A 25,599-nucleotide genomic window follows, 5' to 3' on the forward strand; every position below is an offset into this window, starting at 1 on the left:
AAGTTATGATGACGTCATAGCCGCCATGTATTATTGCCATGTTCGCTCCAGCAGCCTACTTCTCAGCGGCTGCTCGCAAACCACGCGGAAGTGCGTCACAGTTCTGTGTGCTGGCGTGATCGAGCGCTGCACCCGCTAGGTGGTGATAGTTGCACCCGGAGGCTTGTCGTTTTTGAAACCGAAACTGACAGTGGTCGGTAATGAGGAGCCTGTAATTAATTATCTGTCGCGCGCTGCAGCAAACGATGTGCCATGTTATGACTAACAGGCCCCCAGCAACACATTGCAGCAAAAAAACGCAAGGCCATTTTTGTGTCAGTAGCCCTTGAAGTAACATTCTTTTTTCTTTTACTCGTTTCCATCTTTTTTCTCTTTTGGCAGTCTTGCCATACATTGAGCGCAAATACTGCTAGTACAGTTGAAACTCGACCTAACGAAATGATGAGGACAATTTATTTCGTTAAACCTGGTAGTTCGTAAAATCGAGAAAAGGGATTTTCAGCTCTTCGAAATCTGAAATTGTAACATAGCGACAACCAACAGCTGCCAGGCCATTGTTCTTGCCACTAGTCTACTCCTGCGCATGTGAAAAGTCTGCGAGGGCGGCCCATGGTTGGTCCTGATGTGGAGCCTCCCATGTCGCCCGGACATAGAGGCAACATGTCCGGGCAATGCAGGTCAGAAAGAGGGTTACATGAAGCAATGACGGGCGAATGATATGCAGAGACGCGGAGAATGAATGAGGCGATTGTGCAAGCAGGATGAGCCAGAAAGTTGAAAGGAGGTGATTAGTGCCATAAAATCACGAAACCAACCATCGCTGCCCGTAACACCATCCGGTACGTAAGAGCGATACCGACTGCCAAGTCCAATGCTCCATGCATGGGCGCAGCGTGTAGCCTCATCAAACTATTAAAGCTATGGCCATGTTTAGGGCGCCTAGACATTTTAATGCGATAGCGTTGAGCGCACGCTCGAAGGAAAACCCATATCCGAAAAATTGGAAGGAATTCACCGCTTTTCCACTCAATTATTTCTGGAAAAACATTGTTAAATTGGGTTTGGTGGCCAAGCTAGTTCATTAATTCGGGTTGATGATAACACTGTGTCCTCTGGGTATTGGCTTGGGAATCGACATTTCTTCGTTATATTGAGAACTTCGTAAAATTGGGTTTCATTAGATCGAGCTTTAACTGTATTGTATAAATTTAAATTTCTAATATTATTGCTGTATGTATGTACTCCACTTCCATCTACAATGTGCAGGTGCTTAAGGGTACTTAAAATAAATAAATAAACCAACAACAAAAAACTAAAGGCAGGTTTTAGATTTATTTATCTATTTGCAATACATTACAGGGCTTCCGAGGAAGCATTGAGTGAGGGCGGTACAGAGTAATAGACAACAAAAATAAAGCAGGGGAAATCTAAAAAAAAAAACTATTATATACAGGCCTAAATCAGTATGCAATGCAAGAGAAGTGAAATCATTATACAGTATTAAGACGTCTGTCTAGTTGTTCTCCAAAATGTTTACGGTCAGTGATCGGGACGAAGGCTTCCAGAAGGTCATTCCCAAGTGCATTGGCCTATGGTAGTGCAGATGACCTAAAAGCTTTAGTCGTTCCAAAATTGCGTTTAATGTTCAGGTTGTTATGTAGACAGCACAATGTTCAGGTGGGGGTGTGGATTGATAAGTGACAAAACTGTAGTATTTATGCAGTAGGCCTGGAAATTAAACAGAGCAATAGGTATCCAACGGCTATAGATGAAGTTTAAGGTTTGTGACACTGGAATGGCAGTTGTTGTTAGATTATATATTTCGCGCAGCTTTATTTTGGATTGACTCTTATCTTGTTAGTGAGATACTTCTGATGAGGAGACCAGACTGCTGAGGTGAATCAGCCTTTTGCACGATGCCATGGTGCATGCCCCCTTCCCCTAGCGGAAAGGTTGCAAAGGCCTTTTGATCTCGGAAGCTTTCGTTTTGGTGATACCGATTGTCCCTGCCCCTACCAAAACACTACCAAAACGGCAGAGGGCATCACAGAAAAATGAAAAAGGTGGATTCTAGCTCTGGTCAAACAAAATTTATATAGGCTAATGCAGGTATGTTATAGTTAAAATCAAGGCTTCGACGGACACCCGTCTGGTCATGAAGAATCATTGAATAAAAAGACGAGGATGCCGACCACAATGCCTTTCTTCGTCTCGTCCCACTGCGCAGTTCGGCCAGAATGAACTCGTGCCAACTCGCCCAACTCTCCACGCTGCTTACAAGAGAATAAAAATGCATTGACACTTCAGCACCCAGAACGAGAGCCTTGTTCACAATCTCAGTTTGTGAGCAAGGCTCCCGTTCTGGGTGCCAAAACATCAATGCATTTTTATTCTCTTGTGGTCGGCATTCTCGCCTTTTTATTCTATGTTAGAATTAGAATGATGCAAGTTATGGCGTAAATAGATGGCTTAGCACAAACTGTAGTTACGTGCTCCTCCCGAGAGAGTGTAGAAGTTAGACTGATTCCTAAACAGGTGTGTGAAGGTGCATGAGGCAACACTATATTATTATAGAATAAGGAAAGTTCGGTATAGAGTGTTTAGGACTGGACTGAATGAAACTCTTTTGCTTTTAGTTGAGGGATAACTAGCCATTTATTGTACCAAGATCTTTTTGAAGATTAACATGGTCATCAGCATTTTTAATAACCCAGTAGACAACGCAGTCATTGGTAAAGAGCCTTATACTGGAAGTTATGTTAGTGCTATTGTTAATGTAAATTAAAGATACAGGGACCCAGGATGCTACCCTGCAGTACATGAGATATTGCATCACAGAGGTACGAAGAAAAGTTATTTTCCACTGTGAATTGAAGGCAACAAGATAAAAAATTTCTAATCCATGACTAATTTAAACTATCATTTCCAAGGGCTGATAATTTTGCAATTTGACAGCAATGTGCTATGCGGTCAAATGCTTTATAGTAGTTTAGAAAGATGCAGTCAGTTTGGAGGCTATCATCCATGTTAGAATGTAGATCTGTGGTTAATTCAAGCATTTGTGTTGCACATAGCCTTTTACTAAATCCATGCTGGTTATTGAAAAAGAAATGATTGGACTCAAGGTGGTTGTAAAGGTGCGATTAAATAATGTGCTCAAGAAGTTTGTAGCGGATATATGTCAATGAAATGGGATGGTAGTTTTCAGCTATCGACTCCCATTTTTAAATATGAGAATAATCTTAGCAATTTTCCAGTCAACCAATAGTTGTCCAGGCAATAATGACTGCCTAACTATTTGGAATAATATTGGAGCTCAAATGAAGGAGGTATTTTTCGGTATCTTAGAACTTACGTTATCAATACCACATTCTGTCTTCCAGTGAGATTTTAATCAGCTCCATAAAATGAACGTCTGTTTTAGGAACAGATGGCACATTGCAATGACCTTCTTGAGTGAAAACATAAAAAGAAGCCATTGAGCTCTGGTCCACACTCTTGATCGGAAAGTCATGTCAGGTTATCTTAGTGTAATAAAAACTTCGTTACCCACACCACTGAAGGCAATTGTCCTCTAGAACATTTTAGGGCTAGACTTTAAGAGAGAAGGCAGGTCGGTCGAGTAATATTTATTTCTAGCTACCTTTAAAACCTTACAATATGTTTTTAAACATTCATATTTTGCCGAAAACGAGAGAGTTTGTAGATGCTTTGCAAGGTCATAAAGATGCTTTGCATGCTCGTAATAGATCGCATTCTGCAAAAGCTTGGACAGGATTTTTCTACTGCCTTGTTCGGTATAAATTATTCTTCATTTAAATATGTGTGTAGATTTTGGTCATTGCTAAATAACAGTTTGAAAGTGTTTTCTATTTAAATAATGTTATTTAAATAACGTTAAAGTACTTTAATTCTGCAAATCGACTTGGAAAAAAATCGGTAAGTTCTTGCAATTATTTACGATGTTCTGCTTAATAAAATTATCTAAAATATTTTAATTGCCAGCATGTATTTCCACACAGATTGCTGCATTCATTAGCCTACAAGAGCAAATTTTGATTAAGCATTTGCTTTACAGAGGTTTTTTATTAACCGTATGCAAATAGAATTAATACTTATAATGTAATAGGCTTCTGCCTTGTCATCAGCTGTTCCTTCCTCCGCTACCCTTCTTCAAGGTCATTCTTCATGGCACCTTGCCACCTTTTTTTTTCAGCTGATTTCAGTTTCATTGCTAATTATAAGGTCACTGGTGGTGTGCAGCAGCATGGAATATATAACAACAGAAGAGCATTGCTTATATACGTTCCTTTAGGATCATGTTAAAGCAAACCCACATTGTCAGAATTATTTGGGGTTGTCTACTGAGGCATTTCTCTTGGATTGTGTCACTAGATCGTGTAAACCAATTCAGTCAGTCACACAGTGCGGATATTCCTTGTTTATTATATTCCTAGAAGAAAATCTCATCTCTCTCTTTTTTTTTTCTTATTTGTTAAGGTGCAAAGGTTAAAGGTACAATCTTTTCTCTTTCCCAGGTGTCTGGAATGGTATTTTTTTCTTCTGAGCTGGCCGAGAGTCTCCTAGCTCTGCATTCCATGTCTCCTTTGGACTGTTGCACATACATGGGTGTTGACAGCGGCGCTGAGCCAGTGCAAGTTGGTGTCTCCTTTGCATTAGCATATGTGACTGCATATTCTTGTTTCACCTTTAATTAAGGTGTATATATTAAATTGCATGCTTCTTATGCATTTAGGTAGCTAGAGGCATTAATGACACTTATTTAATTAATGGTCCCTTGCACCTCAAGAACCTCACACATACACAGCTTGGTGTGTGATAAAGAGGGAGAGAGAGAGATAGAGGCTGCTAGAGTATGGCTGTTTTGTTATGTGTTAGTGTGTTGAGGTGTGGAATGTACAGGAATATTTGTGAGCTAACCTAAGAGGGTTCGGTTATCAGCCATAAGTACTGTGCCTTGTGTGGTGCTCTGAGGAATCTAAGGTGGCCACAATTAATCTGGGGTCCTCCACGACATCTCTCATGGCTGTGTATCGGTTCGGGAATAAAAACAGAAATAATAAGGTGAGACAAAAGTATTATGTCAGTTTTTCTTTAAAGTATTATGTTGAGTAGTTAAACAATCTCAAAGCTACATTCAGGTTCATACGTGTCTTCTTTTTCAGATGTCATTGTTTTTTGATTTGCTGGTGGCTATGGCCGAAGACGTCACGCAAGACACATTTGTTAGTGGCCAGCATGGTCGCTGCTACGACAAAAAATTTAGTCTTGAGAAGAGAACTATGGCCCAGAGGGCTCGAAACCTTGTTTGGAAAGAACTGTCATCATACTCTCTAAAAGCTTGTGAGTAACTGCACTGTTTTTGTATATTTCCTGCTTGCTTTATGTATCGGAGCACGTTGCACACTGCATTGTATGAATAATAGTTTTTTTAATGACAGAATCATTGTGAAACTGCTTGCACAAGTTCTTCATTCTGAGCGAAACTTCTTTGTCTACTACTTTGAGGGGTTTAACATGGCTATGTTTCTCCTCGAGTTGACAAGCAGCTGTTGTAATTCAGAAAAGGCACATTATGTACAAGTATGTACTTTCCCTACAAATGTGCTAGTGACCAGCTCTGTTATCAGTGGAATGGTGCAACAAAACAACAAACAGTACCAAAATATCCTCACTGCAACAAATATTTGCCCTCAAGCACATAATTGTTTAAATAAATTGCAGATTTCTTTGCCTACATCCCCGGAGTTCGGCTTTTCTGTTTGCTCATTTTCTCACCAAGTAAACTAGGCCGATCTCTGAGACACAATCATGGTCCTTCCGGCCACCTAGTGGGGGTTTCCAGGGCCACCTGGATGCTTGGATGGGGAGAACATGGGCAAGGATGAGCATATAAACAACTTTCAATGTGGAAGTGTGTAACATCTGCTCCTATGTGATATGATTGAAACACATTGTCAGTTACGAAGCACCAGCTTGACACGCAGGCACATGCAGTAATCATTACGCTGGAAAATGTGATGCAGATCTTGAGCAGTGACATGCAGGTTACCATGAAGCCAAATAACTAGGAGTGTGCGAATATTCGAAATTTCAAATATTTTTCGAATAGTGTTTGCTATTCGATTCGATTCGCACTGGAATTTTACTATTTGAACTATTCGAACTTCCCAAAAACAAATGCAGTCAACGTCCGATTGAAAGTGACCCCTTCAAATTTACAATATGCTTCACCTCATTACACTCTCGTATTGCGGCAAAGCTACCTTAGAAGCTCTGTTACGGTCAAACTTTGCCAAGACACAGTCAATGTCCAATTGGAAGTGGTCCCTAGATTTTCAATACGCTTCACCTCATCACACCCCGGTATTGCGGCAAAGCTGCCTTTCAAGCTCTGCTACGGTCGCAAATGTACTAACTCAAGAAAACGCTAGTTCCAACATGGAGATGAAAGATGGTGCAGAGGTGGGGGCTCAATTAATGCTGTTTTGGACCTGAAATTTCGTCAGGAAGTCCGAAAAATCGGAAGCCGAAGCTTTTTAGCATCCAAAATTTCAGATGTTCTTATATATCGACGTCTACGAGGCAGATTTGGAACACCGGACTTGAAGGGAGCACACCCTTGTCCGCCACATCAGTTGGACTTCCACAGAAGTTGAAAGAGGAGGAGAGGCTGAGGAAATGGCATCTTTGCCTATCACGTGTATGGTGTTGTCGGCAACACTTTGGTTGCACCAAATCATGTACATAAATACAATTTGGTCTCCACATTGCCTCATTCTTGATAAGACAACTATGAAACACTACCCCACCAGTGCTTCATCAACCTAGCGAAAAGAAACACTTTCATGTTGCTATCTTATAAGAATATGCTTAGGAATCCTCTCCAGTAGCAAGCCAGACGACAAACCAGGCTAACCTCTCCGGGCATTTAATTAAAGAATCTTATCTCTCTCTCTCCTCTCCAACTTTTTTTTCTGCAATTTCACTTCAAAGTATTTGAGAAACATTCTAGAAATATTCTAGAAATATTTGAAAAATATTCGATTTGATTTGCACTCACACTTCAATATTCGAATTCGCTTCGCACCCAAAATTTTGCTATTCGCACAGCTCTACAAATAACACAAAATTGTGTGATTGGAGGAGAACATGAATGATTCCTTACACATACATAGTTGAATATAAGTTTGCTTGCATAATGTGCCTCTTTCCTATGCATCTTAATTGAAATAGTATTTCCCAACAAATGCACTTGATTTGTCAAAACTTCTTTACTTTTCAGCCAGTGGTGCACATGTGTACTATTGTGCTGAGGTTTGGTGTTTCACATGAAAAACTCAGGCGTTAAAAAATATTAGAAAGCCTGTAGCACCAGTAAATGGCACAATCTGCTCTTATTGTTTGTGCAAACTGGCAGGCTCTGGTTGCTTTCTGGCAAGTTGTTTCCTGCACTGTATTACTGCAAAGAGTATTGATGAGCTAGGAAGTGGCCTGTCAGTTCAGTTTAGTTTATTTTCCTTAAAGGGCCCCTCACCAGGTGACATAACAAATTTTAGTTAGACATTGGAAGTTGTTGCGAGCGCAATAAAGAGCATTATGCCACATGAATTTTGTAATCGGTCCCTTAGAAGCCGAGAAAAACAATAATTTGTAGCAGCGGGAAACCATGATGCGAGGAGGCGAGCTGCAAACCCTTGTCGCTCGCCCCATGTAGCCTTCGCAATCGAAATCCCTTCCCTGCCCTCTTCGGCACGCGAGCAGGAGGATCACATAACGCATACGCATGAACACATCATGCGCACACAATGTCACGAGCGCATGATGTGCCCGATCCAGCCTGAGCCCCTGAGACGCGAGCAGTGTTGTGGCGGTGTTCTTTGCGCTTCATCTCTGCAAGTTATGCCGAATGCGCCCTCGGCGATCACTTGGCTTTCAACCTATTACTAAGCACGAAAGCTGCAACATTTGCACGGACGCTAGACTAGCGGTGTGCCGCATGTACATCTAGTTAGACGCGGGAGGATAAATGACCCTAATGAGTGCTGGAACGCGGTAGAAAATTAGTTTCGTTGTAAAGGGTGGCGTCTGCGCGATGCGCAAGGCACGAGAACACGAACACATGCGAAACGGAGGTAGATTAGTCTCGAATCTCGCTGCGATTTGCAGTAAAAATTAAAAAAGAAAACGCACACATTCTGTTTGTGTGTTTTATTATTGCTCTCAAGTTTTGTTCATCCATTCAAGCAACAAACTACACAAACTACACGTCATGTCAAATAATTATCGCAGTGTCATGTGCTACTGTTGGCAACGTCAGAACACAGTCGTCTACGTAGAGGAGCGACGTCACAGCACTACCATCTACGTAGGGCCATTCCACCATGTACGTCATCCCCCATTCTCTGGGCACGCGGCCACGAGAAGAAGGGCAAGCAGCATTCAGCTTGAAATTTGACGCATTTACGCGGCGCATAGCGTTGCAAATTTTGGCAGACGTAATCGTGAACACCCAGTGCATGCATTGCACTCGTCAGCTCAAAATTGTCAAACCTGGTGAGGAGCCCTTTAAAGACCCCCGATTTGGGGGTCTTACAAAATGTTAGTTTCTGTGTTGATTTGTTCACTACTCTTTGTGTGGCATAACTTGACAAAAGGAGGACATCCAACCTCAGATAGAACAAGTGATTCTCCATTTTTCAAGCTCTGCATTCTAACCACTATGCCACAGCTGCTTTGTGTAAGCAAGCTGATAGTTGCATTGAATGCTGACAAAAGTCAGCAGCTTTTCATGTGACCTATCTCAGAATTCACCAACCACAGTGCTTGGCCATATGATGCCTGCAATGTTGGCAGTGTTGTTAGTTGAAGTAAACTCTTCCTTTTTCCCACCAGCGTTAATGTTGCACCGCACATGCTTTCTTTAGGTTTTGCGAGTTTATAAAGCAAAATAGAAAATATATGTATACTATTATGTATGTGACAGTAGTAAAGGTAAAGTCAGTAAAGGTTCATATTGAAGGGACAAGGGGGAAGCGCTAGGACGAATACAAAGGACGAGATGAAGACAGGACATGTGTTGTACTCACAACTGAAGTTCTTTTTACTGGAAAACGTTCCTTATATGCAACCAGCCGTACCAACTAGCCCAACTTTCAATACTGTTGTTATAACTATTCTTTCATCTCTTCAGATGTTTTGGAAGGCCAGCCAAGTCACCACTACTTGTCCAACGACACTACTGCCCGTCAACATTCCGACTTTCTCATTAGTCATGCGGGCAGTGATTTGCTTCTTCATGCTGTTTTGGATGTAAGTTCATGCACCTATCTGCTTGCATCATTAATTACTTTTTGCCTAGCTAATTGTGGTACGTATGTTTTCTTGGGCAGTCAGCAAAGGTTGAACTTGTGCATCTAACATTACATCTTAAAACCTTATTCTGAGTAAGTTACCTTGAACTTTGAGGCTGACACAGTACGTGGTTTGAAACCATCAAATCTTATCTCTGAATATCTATGGCAATGTTGAGCAATGTCACTTTGTTGTAAGTGCATACGTATGGATGCAGTTACACCAGGCGGCTAGTGTCAGTTAGAAGAAGGTGGCTACAGTCGTTTATGATGAAAACACCACTGCCGTAGCTGATATGAAGACACATACCTGCAGTGCAGTGGTGCTCTTGTATTTGATCATCTTAAAATACTGATTAAGGAATGCACTAGACACTGTAAGTGAAAAGTTATTGCTGCACATTTTTATCTTTACCCTTAGCAGCAGCTTTTCACAATATTAAATTTGTAAAAAAAAAAAAATACAGCTTCTCAGAAGTTTTAAGATCTGTTTACTAGTACATATTGTGCTGTAAGGCAGTGTGCATAGCCCACTGCCTTGCAGGTTTTTCTCTGCAGAATGGTTTAGCACGTGACATTTTTGAAATACAGAAGGAAATGTTAACTATGGTTTGGGTCACTTATTTGTCCAAGTGTTAGCAACTTTTTTTTCCCTATTAATTTGTGAGATTGCAGCCTTATCTGATAAGGGCAGTTGCTTCGTGCTTCCTTCAAAGGAAGATGTAAGTAGTAATGTGGTTACGGTCGAAGAGAATATTATTCAAGGGCCCCTGCTAAGGGCTTGACAGTTATGCTCTTCTACAGGTAAGTTTCTGCTTTAAGAGTGAAATAGGCTGGTATTGCGCTGCACTGAGCAGCAGCAGCATTTTGAATGCCTGAAACTGGTTATAAATTTATAGGATGAATAGCTTTTAAAGCTAGTCATCCTATAAATTGAAAAGTGGTTTAGGACCCCTAGCTTTTAAAGCTAGGGGTCCTGAACCACTTTTCTAAGTAATCATCGAATTACCTCAGTATCGGAATTTATTGCCTCATGAATTGATTGCTGCAAAAATTTCTCGAATCCATCAAGAACGAGCGGAGTTGCAGGGATTTGTTGCATCCTTTAGGTGCTTTCTCTCTTCTCTTGTCCAGACGAGCACACTGGAAGCAGGTATGGATGACAAGGGGGAAAGAAGTTGCGTCAGCGCATGTCATGACCTTGGAGCGTGCGTGATGAAATGCGATTGCTCTCTCCTGTTGTGATTCCTGTGCACAAGTGTGGCTACTGTGTAATGTTAGCAGACTATGGAATGGGGCACCGGCACAAGGCAGCACCACGTGGCAAGAAGCGCATTTGATCCAAACGCCACTCTTGATTTATGTCGGCTATTGGCCATAGTATGCTGTCTGTTGTTCGAGATAAAACAGCAGGTGCCGGCAGTTCCGAAGAGAGTGAGCACAGGCCCTTGTATGAAAAGAGAGTGCCTGAGAAAATGGCAACTTTGCACTCCGCTTGTAAACTCTCCTTGCCACAAATGGCTGCAAGATTTGGCTGAGTTTTTCATAGCTGTGTCTGCATTCTGCAGGATGTGTTTTCTCACCAAGCCCGAGGGATGGTTTATGACCCCTTTAAGTATTTAGGATCTGAATCTTTTAGTTTAAAAAATAATTAGTTGCAAATTTGTAATACACTCTAAGAAAAAATCGAGTATTCGGGGAATATTTCTGCCACACAACAATAATCGTCATCTGGCTTGCTCGTGTTTCCTTTCTTGAAAACCCGGCTGTCGTCACTTTCCTATCAAGAATGCTATGTCACGCTGATAACATGTGCGCCGTTCGTGACCCAGAAGTGCCGGGACCATGGTGATAACGCGAGGAAAGTACGCGAGGTGGATGACGATTATTGTTGTGTGGCAGAAATACTCCCCAAATACTCGATTTTTTTCTTAGAGTGTATTTTCATATATTCTATGCCGTTGTAGTTAAAGCAGTCCTAAAGGAATTGCTTAATTACTGCATGTTCCCTATTTTTAGATAACTACAAGACATTTTCCAAGACATCCTATATTATATCACATAGAGTGCCACGTGTGTCTTGTTTCATTTTTTACCAGTCTGTATTTTTTGTCATTATCGTTACCCCCACGCATACTGATGTAAGAATGATGGACACACAAATTTTCATTATTTCATGCATTTTGCAGACTTGCAAAGACTGCATACATTAATGATGACATATGAGAAACATCTGAAAGAGATCTTATTTCGCTTCAAGGCTTGCAAATCCCAGCCGACTGAAAATGCCTGTGGAACTGCAATTGAGGCCAGTTAGTTATACATCGCAGAAGAAAGCAAGGCGGGCAAACGTGGACACAAGAGAAGACAACCAGACAACACAAATGCCATTTGTGTTGTCTGGTACTTCTCTACCGGTTGGCTCAACTTCCTTTGTTCTTGGTTGTACATTTTTAGAGGAACGCACTCTTTAGTTACACTGACAAAAACTGGACAACGTACTCCCCGTTGTAACACTTTATGTGGTCTGCTTTGTCCAGTTTTTTCCCTGTAGTGCACATTTCTTCAGGCTTGAAAATGCCAGACCTGTTGAAATTTCTGTCATTGTGGCGTCATGTCTTATGTGATTTACATAATAGCAATACACTTTTCTCTATGCTTTCCCTTGCCAATCGTGGTACTGTTGGCACAACTGAATTTTTCGTTCTGTGTAGGTTGACGAAAAAGAAGTTGGCGACAGTGCTCTTCTTATGAATACCTTTGTAAAGAGCAATAAGTGCTTCATCGGAAGCCACTCAGTGTTAAGAAACTGCTGCCTGCAGGCACGTGAGGTGGTGGTTGGCAAGAATTGCTACATAAATGGGCTGACAGTGAACCTAAACACTCAGGTAAGCTCCTCAGATCTCTCATTACTCCTGTCCCTCTCAAGAATGTTGTGCATGTTGTTGGTTAGATGTTTATTATCGCCACCAGCAGATGGAAGAATGAACATGATATTATTAAATATGGGCTTGACAGTTCAATAACTGCTGTACAGTAAAATACCACTTGAGCGAAGATCGGTCAAACGAACTATTCACTTGTACAAACTTTTTTAAATCCCCCATGGAAGCGCCTTGAACCCAATGTTAAATCACTTCAGTTTAACGAAATTCAGTGCACAGCACATTTCAGTTCTTCGAACATTTTCTGTGACACCATTCAGTGCCTCCCGGGTCATGTTGACCAGTTCAACAAGTACAACCCCACTTTTTGTAGCATAGTTTTACCGTTTCCTGCGTGGTTAGCTCCGCCAACAGTGCGCCACCAGAGCTAACAGCGGATTCCACGATTTTACGTTGCCAAGGGCACTGCATCACCACGTGCTGAAAAGTGGGTCCCAATTGACCCTGGAGCTCAATTGGCTGCCTTCATATTTTCGAAGCTAGCTGAAGTCATAGCCGCAGTGACAGCTGTAGCCTTAGCGCTATAACCGCGTGCTGGTTATCGTAGTGCCAAACAGCAGCGCATGTCTCTGGACGGAAAACTAGAACCTTTGTGTAGAAGCACTGATGCTATTGGAGAAACTCAAGTAATTTTCTGCCCAGCAGACTGTTGTGGTGGAGAAAGTTCATGAGAGCTTAGACACAGTGAGTCAATTAGTGACCACTGCAGTCTTAAGAGCACAAGTGCAGCAAAGGATTATTACATTCTTCACGAGATCCTCAGCAGGCATAAATTCACATGCAAATGCGAAGCATGACATAAATTGGTTGAAATGCATTTGAACACCTGTTGTTTCCTTCAGCTTGTGATTACAAGCTACAACACAGCTGTTTCAGTTCACCGAACTTTCACTTTAACAAACTTCTTCCAGAGGTCCCTTCGTGTTCGTTCAAGTGAAGTTTCACTGTAATATAATTGTAAAAATGAAATCCTGAAGTATTCTTCTCAACAAGCATCTGGCCGAATTGTTTCGGTGCACCTACTTTGATATTGCTGGTTACAATTGGTAGCAAGATACGCTGCTTTTAAGTAACATTTTCACAATGCACGTTATTGTGTCCGTGCCTGATCCTGGTGGCCCGTTTTTTTCTTGCTTGCAGGCTTTGATTATTCCTGAAAACAGCTGCATAATTCAGTATGAAGTCTTTTTGGAGCATTCTGGCGTATCATCTCCTGTCGTCATCACATTTGGAGTGGAAGACAGTCTTCACGTAAAATTCTCTAATGTTTATGTTAGTAATACATTAGCTTTGGTCATTCTCACTATGATGAGAAGTTTTATTGCCAAAAGTCACTGATAGGTTTGACGGTGCTGCGCATGTGAGGAAAAAAAGCTTGTATGTTTTGTGCTCAGTGCTTTTCGTCGTACTATTCGCTTACTATTCGCACTGGCCCATAGATACTCAGGCTATTTTTTAATTTCCCCTTAATTAACTCATTAAGTATATTTAATTAACCAACTTTTTAATTATTGACTGATGACCCAAAGTATGAATGCAAAGTCATAAAGAACCTCCAGAAACCACCAATTGAGTTGTTTCCTGTGCGATATATCTCACGTAGTCCTTTTTTTCCACGTTGCAAAGAAAGCCTGCAAAATACGAAAAAAAGCCATGTGACCAAGCAGTTACGCGCTGATATGGTGCTGCTCCCTAATGTACAATCGGTGAACAAGGTCGCCAGCAGCATGACTGTGGCCACAGGGAAGTGGCAGAGGAGTTTTGATGGCAGCTGGCATCTGTGCCTTCAGCTTTGTCGGATGACAGCACAAATGCATGCTGCTGGCTGAGCGCTGCCGAGGAGATAAAGCACCCATATAACACTGCAGGTGACTTGGTTCACCAATCGCGCACTTGAGAGCAGCATGAAAGCAGTACGAAAGTGATCAGTCACGTGGATTTTTTTCATATTTTGTGGGCTTTCTTTGCAATGCGGAAAAAGCGACTACGTGAGACATATCACGCAGGAAACAATTAGGCAGTGATTTCTTAAGGTGCTTTACAACTAAGCGTTCATACTTTGGACGTTCAGCCAATAATTAAAATGTTGTTTAATTAAACATGATTAATGAGTTCGTTAAGGGTAAAATAAAAACAGCCTGAGTAAATATAGGCCAGCACAAACAGTACGCATTCAGTTCGATTCGCTTCCAACGCTCCTTTCATTTTTAAGTTCTTGGCTCAAGTTACATGGGACGACCTGTGTGTGTGTGTGTGTGTGTGTGTGTGTGTGTGTGTGTGTGTGTGTGTGTGTGTGTGTGTGTGTGTGGTGTGTGTGTGTGTGTGTGTGTGTGTGTGTGTGTGTGTGTGTGTGTGTGTGTGTGTGTGTGTGTGTGTGTGTGTGTGTGTGTGTGTGTGTGTGTGTGTGTGTGTGTGCGCGTGCGTGCGTGCGTGTGTGTGTGTGTGTGTGTGTGTGTGTGTGTATATATATATATATATATATATATATATATATATATATATATATATATATATAAAAAGCTCAAGAGCCTGTCTCCTACCGGAAAAATGGGCGTGCTCTTTCTCTCCCTCTTTCTCTCTGGCATTGCACAATGCTCCCTCCTAAATTTTTCCTTCCTCCATACTGATAATTAGACTTTCTTCAACACATTTAGCAGTGCAACACTTCAGTTGATACAGGCAACAATGACGGTCATGCATTGATATCCAGGCAACAATGAAGTGTGGCAACGTAAAATGACGAGTGACCTCAATAAAACATCAGATTGCCATATCAGAAACGGCTGGTCGCCAACAAGCCCGTGATCAAGTGATTATGGCGTATACAAATGCACATGTGACCGGCGCACCTTCGAGAGCCGCATTTCTGTACACTCGCCGGCACTGGGGTTTTCGCTTGCAAAGCCGTTGCCGCCACCAAAATCTGTAACTCATAGCAAGCTTGAATATATATATATATATATATATATAGTCATCTATGTATGCACACGTCTACGTGTACAAACCAAAGGTGCTAAAATTAATTCGGAGTCCCCCACTGTGGCATGCTTTGTATAATAAGATACTAGAGGTTCTCGCGTGTAAAGCCCCAAAAGATAATTAATGGGATTTAATAAGAGGTTGAAGTTGATGCCCTCGTTACATGCTTAAAATAAACTGCTTGGCTGATTAGTTCCTGTTCTTCAGGAACTTATGTACAGTGTATGATGTTGAGAATGGTTAGGCAATTGTGATTGTGCATGCTGTTCTTGACATAGGCAGTCAAATTTTCTTTGTCAGTGTTGCACCTCCTATAGTAGGTGAAGATGCACCTGAGGCTGTTCTCGTTACATTCTTAGTGCATACACAGTGCCGTACTGCATCTGCCATGGCTCAGTTATGGAGCCACGCATGCATGTTTCTACTGAGCTTGCACATCCTTGTGCATTTTCTGCTTAACTAATGAGCAATGGCCACAAATTGGTGCTTTAGAAAGGGTATTGTTTGTTAACAGAAAGTTTAACTTTTGCAGCGGGGACAGCAGCAGAACTGCCTGATGACTGCGAAGAGGTTCACATGCAGTGAAGAGAGCTTACAAGACGCGCTGTGCCTTATGACCTCCCCTCAAGATCAAGAGCACTTAAATAAGTAGGGCAGGCCTGCCTTATTATTATTTCTTTCTTTTCATTTTGACTAGTTACTGATAATTTATTGATGAATACAAGTAGCCTCTAAGGCAAATGGATACCTTAGAAATGTGGTCATTTTATTAGAAATTGTGACATAACGGAAAGGCACTGAATATAAGGGAAAAGAAGGTACTTTTAGGTATATCAGAAAAATTCATTTAGAGCAAGGACATGTGCCAACATGCAGCTTCGTTTTCAGGAAATGTATCTATATAGTGCACTCATGTAAAGGCACCTTTTTTTTGTATGTGTGCGAGTTTGTTGAGGATCAGCCCTAGTACAGAACACTTCCTTTCGCTGCAATTTTTCTATCTGTGCGTAACTTCCGTGGTCCATTTGTACCAAAAGAGATATCGCAATTGTTCTCGTAATGCATTTATTCACCTGGTGTCCACCTTGATTTGGCCATTGTCAAGCTTGCTGCTCAGGTTTGGTTCAGCAACACACTTTCAGAAATGGTCATTTCCTGTACCATCATTTGTATTAGCTATACCTGTGACTTCAAAACATTTCAGAACAATGTCTGAAGGAATGGCATGCACTGTGCTTAGAGCTCAGAAGCACACAAGCCACATCAACAGAATCTTCTTTTGTTCTGTCTTCAGCCTCACTTGTCTTTCTTTTTTTTCAGCTTTTTATTTTGGCTGCCGAGCTGGGTGTGTAATTACTCTAGCGCTATTCCTACCTTGTAGTTTTTCGCCTCTCCTAACGGCGTCTTCACGAAGAGAGGTCCCACGAAATCCACTCCAACCACTTCAAACGCGTGCGCTGGTGTCACCCTATGTTTCGCGAGAGGAGCTATTGGAGCGTGTCCTGGTGGAACGGTATAACGTTTGCACAAGTAACATTACCTGGTCACTTTCTTCACCAGGCATCGTGCTTTGCACACTCAGAAGCGCTCTCGTAACTGAGTCAGTATCACGCACACCTCCGTGCAGCACTTCGCAGTGGGATCGGATTACAAGTAGCCTTGAAAAGTGATGGTCGCTTGTCAATATAATTGGGTGCTTGACACCTTCAGGAGATTCCATCCGCATTAAGCGCCCTCCAACCCGAAGTATCCGATCTTCATCCTGGAATGGGTTGAGGCCTGCGATGGGTGATGTTATGTCGACAGAACGCTCTTCTGCGATAGCTTTGATTTCTGCGCTGAAAAATGCGTCCTGTACATGTCGAATCCAGTACTGCTCCGCACTCGATAGCTCCTCTGCCATGAGGGGACCAATTTCTTTATCGCTGCCATGATGTTTGCAGCGATTGACGAACCTCTGCACCCATGCTGTAACTCTCAACAGCTTGTCAACTCTGCTGTAACGCTCCACTTCAAGTAGCGGAAGCGAGACGTGAGTGGTAAGGGACACTTGAACGTCGACCCTTTCACAATAGGCAAGTTTGTCGTTATCCGCTGTTTCTACTGGTTGTGATGCCCACAGGTTCTCAGGTTCCTGAAGCCAGCGAGGTCCATGCCACCACGATATGCTCGTAGCTACCTGGTCTAAAGATACGCCTCGTGTCAACAGGTCTGCCGGATTGTCACTACCAGGGCAATACTTCCAAGCGGAAGGCTCGGTTCGCCCTTGTATCTCAGTGACTCTGTTGCGAACGAACTGTTTCCACTTCTGTGCATCGCCTTTAAGCCATGATAACGTTACTGTCGAATCCGTCCACATCGTGTAGCGTAGCTGAAAGCCCGTAAGTGCGCTGGATATGAAGCTCAGCAACCTTGCACCAATCAATGCTCCTAGAAGTTCTAAACGAGGCAAAGTTACCGTCTTGATAGGAGCAACACGTGACTTTGCGATTAGTAAGTGAGGTCGTCTTGCTCTGTCAGACACGATGTAGACCGCTGCGCCGTATGCTAACGGACTTGCATCGCAAAAAACGTGCAGTTCTAGTTCATGGGGCAGCTTCCCTCCGTTGCTGTTGATGTAGCGCGGTACCCTAATTGACTGAAGCTTTGTCAACTGGTTCACCCAGTCCTGCCATTCTTCTCGTAAATCTTGAGGCAAACACTCATCCCAGTTGATTCCGCGGGTCCAGATTTTCTGAAACAGTATTCGTACAGACACCATGTATGGCGCGATGAATCCCATCGGGTCGAACACTCTTGACGCTGCTTGCAGAACAAACCTTTTCGTGTCTGATTTTGCTTTAATAAAAGCAAGAAGATTTGCCATTGAGAAGCTGAATTCATCGCTCTGGGGACTCCAGGCAATTCCAAGTACTTTTACTGAAGCTTCATGAAGTACCACCATATCTTGGCTGGTTGATCGGTGCTCGCCTTCCAGCAGGTTCATATGCTCTCTGGAGTTTGTCGTCCACTTGCGAAGGTTCATGCCTGCAGAGAGCATGAGCTGTTGCGCCTCTTTACAAAACTTGGCAGCTTCGTCGTCCATATCAGCTCCTGTGACTAAGTCGTCGACGTAGAACGATTCGCCCAAGGTCTTCGCGGTCGATGCCATACTTGGTGGCGCTCTTCTTATGTGATGAAGAATGGTTGCCGTCAGCAGAAATGGGCTGCATGTCGCTCCAAAAGGTACTCTGGTCATCCTTCATTCCTGCACTTGCTTCTGCAGGAACTCAGCAACATCGCCTTCTTCGAACCACAGAAATCGAAAGGCATCTCTGTCCTCTTCTTTTATAGAAATCTGAAGAAAGGCCTTCTCAATATCTGCCATTATGGCGATAGGGTGCGTTCTAAAGCGTAACAATATCTTTACGAGGTCCTGGTACAAGTTGTCGCCCTTCTCTAAGCACTCGTTGAGCGACTTGCATCCTCGTGCCCTTGACGACGCGTAGAAAACGACTCGCACCTTTGTTGTCAGCGCTTGTTCCCGGATCACTTCTTTATGTGGCATGTAGTAAACCTTCGCCGGATTTTGAGGTTTTTCCTTTACTACTTCTGCATGTCCGGCTAGTAGGTAGTCGCGGATCGTGGCATCGTAAGTTTGCAGAAGACCATCTTTGCTGGATAATCGGCTCAAAAGTTTCTTTAGTCTGGTAGTGGCGACTTCCTTGTTGTCACATAGTTCAAACCCAGTTTTCCAGGGCAATGACACTTCGTATCTGTCTCCTCGCATTTCTATTGTTTCCTCGAAGTGTTGCATAGTTGAGCTCATCTCAATTTCCTTGTTTCCGGTATCAGATATGCCTATACTCTCTAGTTCCCAAAATGACCGGATTAGCTCTTCACCAACCTCCACTTGAGTCTTCAACACGCATACCATGACTCGGGAGTCAACTGCCTTTGACGACCAGTGGTCGGTGCTCCCTTGGAATGTCCATCCGAACTTTGAGTTCATGGCAATGAGATTTTCCTCGCTTTTAGGTCTGTGAATTTCACCTGTCATCACCGTCCACATCTGGTCAGAGCCAATCAGCACACTTATTCCGCTTTCTTGCTCAATGGATGAGTGGAGCAGCTCATCGGCGATATCGTGTCCGGTTTTCTTGAATTCTGCGACGAACACAGAAGTCATCGTGCTGTCTGAGATGTCTTGGCAAATGTGGGGTATCTCGATGGCTCTCAGTGTGACTTCCACGTCGGAATGTTGACTTCAGAGGTGAAGCTCTACGATGCGGAGTCTTTTCGGTGTGCAACTGCTGACGTTAGCGAAAGTGTTGATTGCTATAGTAGCAAAGCCAAGACACTTCAACTTCAAACGCCTTGAAAGTGCTTCGGTTACGAATGTGCGTTCACTTCCTCCATCGAACACGCCTCTGACATAGCGACACGAATAATCGGTCACTGCCCATGCGCGGAAAGTTTGTAGGAGCACGCAGGTCAGAGAGTCACCCCTTGCGTTGTTCTTGGTTGTAGCTGCACATACGGTCGTACTGCTCCCTTTGACGTCTCCCCACGCTCTTCGGCTCAGTTTCCCTGGGTCGCACATACTGGATGCATGACGACCTCCGCAGCTTGAGCATGCAATTCTACGCCTGCAATCCCTTGCTCGGTGACCTTTACATGTGCATCGAAAGCACCTCATGTCGGCAGAAAGAAGCTTCTTCTTCTCTGACGGTAAGTCCATGCTACATGACTCCGTGAAATGCTCCGTCGATTTACAGAAATTGCAGCTCGAGTTCGTTTCAGTTATAGCAACTTGGCAGTGAAGCACTGATGACGTTGGGGTCGCGCTGTGAAAGCGAGGACTCTCGTCTTTAGGATGAGCCGCCTCGTTGTATCCTTTTTGTTTCCCAAAGTCACTCCTTTCGAGGCTCTCCAGTTCAATAGAGACGAAGTGAAGAAGACGCTCTAGTTCCGTGTCATGCTGAACGTTGTTGGAGCTTTCAGGTTGTGTCGCGCAGGATCGATGATATGCCACGACGATGTCACGTGGCAATGCCCTCAGCAGAATGTCGCACAGCATCGATGAAAAGGACGACTTGCTGATGCCAGGCGCCTCCAGTCCCCGCGTGTTAATGAGCACATGGTCATATAACTTGCGCAGTTTGGCCACTTCGTTGGAAGAACGCACAGGAGTAAGCCTTCGAAGTCTTGAGAAATACTCCTGCTCCAAGCGTTTTTTGTCACCGAAACGTCTTTTCAGGATGTCTAATGCGTCTTCGTAGCATGCTTCGGTGATAGGAAGCCCCGCTATAGCTGCCGCTGCGTCTCCTTTCAAGAACAGCCTCAGGTAGTTAAATTTGTCGCTAGTTGAAAGATTGCCGTTCTGGTTGATGACCTGATCGAATTGCTCCCAGAACTCGTTCCACTTGCACAAGTCACCAGCGAACGGATTAATCGTCAGCTTCGGTAACTTGGCTTCTGGCCTATCAGCAGGTCCAATAGCCGCCGGCACGTCGCGAACTTCGATGGGCGCTGAGACTGCAGATGTCTCGCTATGCTGGCGGCGTTTGCTCTGGAGCTCGGCTAGGATGCGGGTCGCGTTGTCCTCATATTCAATTACGGTAGCATACTCCGCCTCGAATGCCTCGTCACTTATGTGGCTCTCCATCTCATCATTAATCTTCTTCAGCTCCTCATTGTTGCTCTTGAGCCTCTCGTAAATCGAGTCGATCTGTCGCACTGTCGCGTCATCATTCTCAAGTAGCGCACTTGCCTCTTGTATAAGCTTGGTGTTCTGGGCCCTTCGCGTGGTCCTCTTCATCTTGAGCCTGTCCATGGCGGTCAGCTGATCGGTAGGCCTCCGTAGTTCGCGGCTGTTTTTCCAGTCGGTAGCCACCAGTGATGTCCCTTGACGGTAGCTCCCGGCTGTCGCCTCCCGGGTTTCGGCACCAAATGTAAAATATGTGGCACAAAAACCAGCCGACGCGGACTTACAAGCTCAAACAGACGTTTATTAGCGTCCGCACGAGCCCAGAACGTCAAGATGGCTCCTTCGTTCCTGGTAGAACGAGCGCACGAGCCCAGGCGCATGCTGTTTTTCTTCTTCTTCTGGTGGGATGAGCGCGGGAAAATTCAACATTCCCGGCCGCGCAGTAGTCACGCCTGAAGTTCTAGGGGGTACAGTCTTTGTATGGATCTTGTAGTCACAAGGCCGTCTTGTCGTTTTATCTTGCACCAGCGAACGAGACCATCATCTCCTTCGTAGACTTCAATCACCCTTGCGAGTTGCCACACTTGACGTGGAAGGGTTTCAGCATGTACAAGTACAGCATCGCCTTCCTTAACTTTCTTCTTGTCCCCGTTGTCGCAGAAGTGCGCTGATCTCAGTTGGAGCAAGTACTCTTCGGTCCATCGTTTCCAAAAGTGTTCTGTCAGGCGCCTTCTGTATAGAAGTCTCCGGGTGGCCTCCTTACGCGTTGAGATGTCCATTTTCACGATGCTGCCTTGTGGTATTGCGGTGAATCTTCTGCCAATTAACAGATCAGCCGGAGTCAAAGTGCATGGTTCGCCGTCTTCCGACTCAATAAATGTGAGAGGTCTTGAATTGACGACGGCTTCAACTTCTGCAATCACCGTCATAAGTTCTTCGGAATCGAGGGAGGCTCGTCGGAGAATCTTGCGAAGCGGTGTCTTCACAGTTCTTACCAGCCGCTCCCACCATCCACCCCACCATGGAGCGTTGGGCACAATAAACTTCCATTTGATGCCTTTACTGCTCAGGTGTCCGGCGACATCATCTTGTAACGGCATGCTGCAAAGCTTTCGCAAATCCCCTGACGTTTTCTTAAAGGCCCTCGCATTGTCTGAATAAATGACTTGGGGAAGTCCTCTTCTGGCACAGAATCGACGTAAGGCCATCAAGAATGCCTCAGATGTCATGCTTGACACAAGTTCTAGGTGGATCACTCTTGAAGCTGCACATACCTAAAGGGTTCCTGAAACTATGTAAGCGATTAGGCTACAACCAGAGTAAGTCGATCACACCATAGTTTAAGTAAATGACCTTATATCAAGGGAACTACGAACACTTAAAGGTTACCCTCCTCCCAAGCCCTGCTTTTTTTCCTCAACTTACTTGGCAAGTGATCAGGACTGAGCTCCACCTTCCATGATCCTACGCTGGCGCACCATGAATAGTGAAGGCTGTGCTCCGTGTTTTTCTGATTGAGCTCTGCGCTACAAGGTGACGCTACAAACCCAACTGCTAGGCCGCTTGTTCCTCCTGTATAAACGCTAAGAAACTGATCAGATGTTGTCCCAAAGTGGTGTCATGTCCCAAAACATGGTCAGCTGTAAACATGTTGTGGCAGCATGCTGCGATCAGTAGCATTTCGCATGTGTAAAACCTTATAAATTGCATATTTTATGCGGAATGAAGGAAGGGTATTTTGAGGGCTCGTTTCTTTGTTTGACACTTTGTTTCACGTTTCTTTGTTTTTCGGCAGGTGCCGAACCTGCAACCTTTCAGAAGGTTGCTGGTTCGGTCCTTGCCGGCGGCAAGTTGTCTTTTCGTCCACTTTACTTTCCTCTCATCTATATCACAATTACTGCAGTACACTTAAAACAGTACAAATAACATCCCCTATACCTTCCTTGGCTACACTATCTGCTGGTTTTCATTAAGGTTGTGTCACACTTTATACAGAGCACTTAAATCATTCTGTTAATGACCTGAAGGACATACACTAATGGCTCATTGGGCTCGTAAAAAAAAATTGTCAAAACTGTTTCAGGGTGCATTTAAGTGTATACAGTATATTCACATTTCGTGCTCAGTATTTTTCCTGCTTGCATTTGTTATGTCTCAGTGACAGTCTCCATACATACATATTATGTGAGTATATTCTGTTTTGTTTTCTTGCAGATGGAAAAACTGCAAGAGGCTTTCCCTAGTGGATGTGTTGGCACATCAGGACCTGAAAAACCAGTTTTGTAGATCTTGGTATGTTGCATCTTGTATTTTTTTATTTTAATTGAACTTTTGAGAATTTTGTTCGACATTCCTAAGAGGAAACCATTGCAGGAGCACATTTAACTTTTGTTTAAATATACTTTTTTTTTAAGTTAGAGATGAGAAGTCAAAGTGGTTTGTTTTTGCAACTATAGATGTACATTACAGCATCTGTACGTTGAAGCGCAAATGCAAGCACTGTAATTTCTAGCTGAAGAGCCCCAGCTTGAGTACATATGCTAACCTCTCTAGAAGTCTGTGTCAAATTAATTTTGTTTCTTTCTTGCGAGATTTAGAGGCACGTCATATTTATCACCAGAGCACATTTTTATTTACCACTCTAGCTGTGGTTTCATAAGTTGCAGACATTGGGGCTTGCAGGCTTTGCGTAATGCAGTATTGTGTAAGAACCTGTTTCTGAAAGTAAAATTTATACTTTATTCAGCATAGCTGTTCTGTGCCACTAATGACATTGTCCAGTTTCCTTTATTTGTCAAATAGGCCTGGCTTTCTTGAGTGTGGTTGGTTGGTTGCACTATGTGAGAAGGCAGCCATTGGTTAATCTTCATTCATTTATTTATCCACTGAATTGCAAGCATTAGCTTATAAAACTTAGCCTCATGGTAAGTTTTGATGGTCTTTATAAACTGATGTTATACACTTGTTTACCTTTTTCATAGCACTTTCATAGCTTAGAAACATTTCTGTTCATTCTTTACATTCAATTAAAGACGGAGAGCTGCAGGGAAAAGCAAATATGTGCCTCTTAATGAACACACAACTAGTTTTTGTTATTTTGACTTTTCTCACAGGGACACTTTTTTTCGTGTCACAAACTCCATTATTAAAGGGACTCTGGTGGAGAAGTCGGATGTGCTCATCACACCTTTTATCAACGCAGCTTGCGCTTGTGGTCGTGAGGCAAGTGTAATGGCTGTGTTGGATTCAGGTAAACTGTAAGGATTTCTTGAACTTGTGCACTTGACTTGGCACAATTATGTACACTTATGATGTGGTGTACAGTGAAATTTATTGTACATAAGGTGGTGCCATGGACATCAGGCTTGTTAAATGAGTTGCAAGTAAACATGACTTTAATTTGTTCTTGGAATGCTCTGTTTCATGACACTTACTGTCATTTCAGTACGAGTTAGTGTTATTTTTCGGGCTGCATATGCCCTACTTACTAAACTGTTTTATGAGTGGAACCACCTTCAGGTTATACAGCCTTCAGCCTCTGCTTCTTTTCCATATCCAAACTGGAAAGAATAAAATTCATTCACTCATTCAGTTTGTTTGTTCTTAGCTGTCTAGTGGTGGCGGGTACACTCTGCAGTTTACTTTTGACCAGTAGAGGAATATCTGAGACTGCAACCCTCGATGACACATGGGCCATTAAAACAAAGGAACTGTTGCAAGATGAGGTAAAGGCCGCATTTTTTTTTGCAAGTGTTCGAACATCTGCTTAGAGGGCAAGGACAGCCATATTCTTATTGCAAAAAAAAAAACCCTGAACTTCAGTGATCATCTAATTTTCTTAGGCTGGACACTAAAGGCAAATATTATGTCGACGTTGATTGTTGAAATAGTGGTCCAGAAACCTCGTAGTGCTACTTTTGTGCCAAGGAAGTGCTTATTTTGAAATAAAATCACGTTTTAGTGGTCCGCATTGTGTTAGCGCACTTCAAATCACCCGCCTGAGAGCGGTCGTTCTCACGTCACTGTTGCCGTGCCCAACGTTGCCCTACGTTGTCGAACTTTCTGTCAGAGTGACTTTCACGAGCGCGCAAAACACACGCGGCAGTACGCGATACCGAAACTACCGCTGATACACGACCGCGTGAGCAAAGCAGGGGGCCGGGCGAAGCGCAGTTCGGCGAAAACGGAACCTTTGAACCACTCGCGCCGTTCCCCATGGCAACGCCAAAGAGGTTCTTTTTTCCATCAATCAAACACAAACGAACAAGCAGCGTTTTATTACGTGTCTTGATGCATGGAAGGTTCTTTTTTTATTGCAGCTAGTTTGATTACGAGTGATTAATTGTAGTCGGACTCTCTCACGTCATCGCGGTCATTTCCAAAATGTCCCACTCGTGGCACTTATCGTGTGATACATTTAGCTTAATTTCTCGGTAAGTAGGGCACTGCTGTTGATAATATTACTGTTTTAGACGTTGTCATACATTGAGCTTTCACGCTGACATAAATTGTTATTTGCCTTTAGTGTCCCTTTAAGCTGATTGCTGTCATCAGTTATGAGACTCCTTAGTAGACACATGCAACTTGCAGATTCATTTGTAAAGCACCATCT

The 25,599-nt window shown here is 43.3% G+C and overlaps 1 protein-coding gene across 2 annotated transcripts in view; it reads left to right on the top strand.

The window, feature by feature from the left end:
- LOC119377852 (L-fucose kinase) overlaps positions 1 to 25,599 on the top strand; it is a 65,657-nt gene that overhangs the window by 12,259 nt on the left and 27,799 nt on the right. Inside the window, exons 8-15 of one of the 2 annotated variants that reach the window (XM_037647152.2) lie at positions 4,539 to 4,658; positions 5,187 to 5,364; positions 9,215 to 9,333; positions 12,089 to 12,262; positions 13,460 to 13,591; positions 15,831 to 15,946; positions 23,202 to 23,279; positions 24,101 to 24,237. In XM_037647152.2, coding sequence (XP_037503080.1) covers positions 4,539 to 4,658; positions 5,187 to 5,364; positions 9,215 to 9,333; positions 12,089 to 12,262; positions 13,460 to 13,591; positions 15,831 to 15,946; positions 23,202 to 23,279; positions 24,101 to 24,237 — 1,054 coding nt within the window. The remainder of the gene's footprint in view (positions 1 to 4,538; positions 4,659 to 5,186; positions 5,365 to 9,214; positions 9,334 to 12,088; positions 12,263 to 13,459; positions 13,592 to 15,830; positions 15,947 to 23,201; positions 23,280 to 24,100; positions 24,238 to 25,599) is intronic. The other variant, XM_037647160.2, reaches the window with a different exon arrangement.

The sequence above is a fragment of the Rhipicephalus sanguineus genome, chromosome 1, assembly GCF_013339695.2.
Source record: "Rhipicephalus sanguineus isolate Rsan-2018 chromosome 1, BIME_Rsan_1.4, whole genome shotgun sequence".
NCBI classification, from domain to species: Eukaryota; Metazoa; Arthropoda; class Arachnida; order Ixodida; family Ixodidae; genus Rhipicephalus; species Rhipicephalus sanguineus.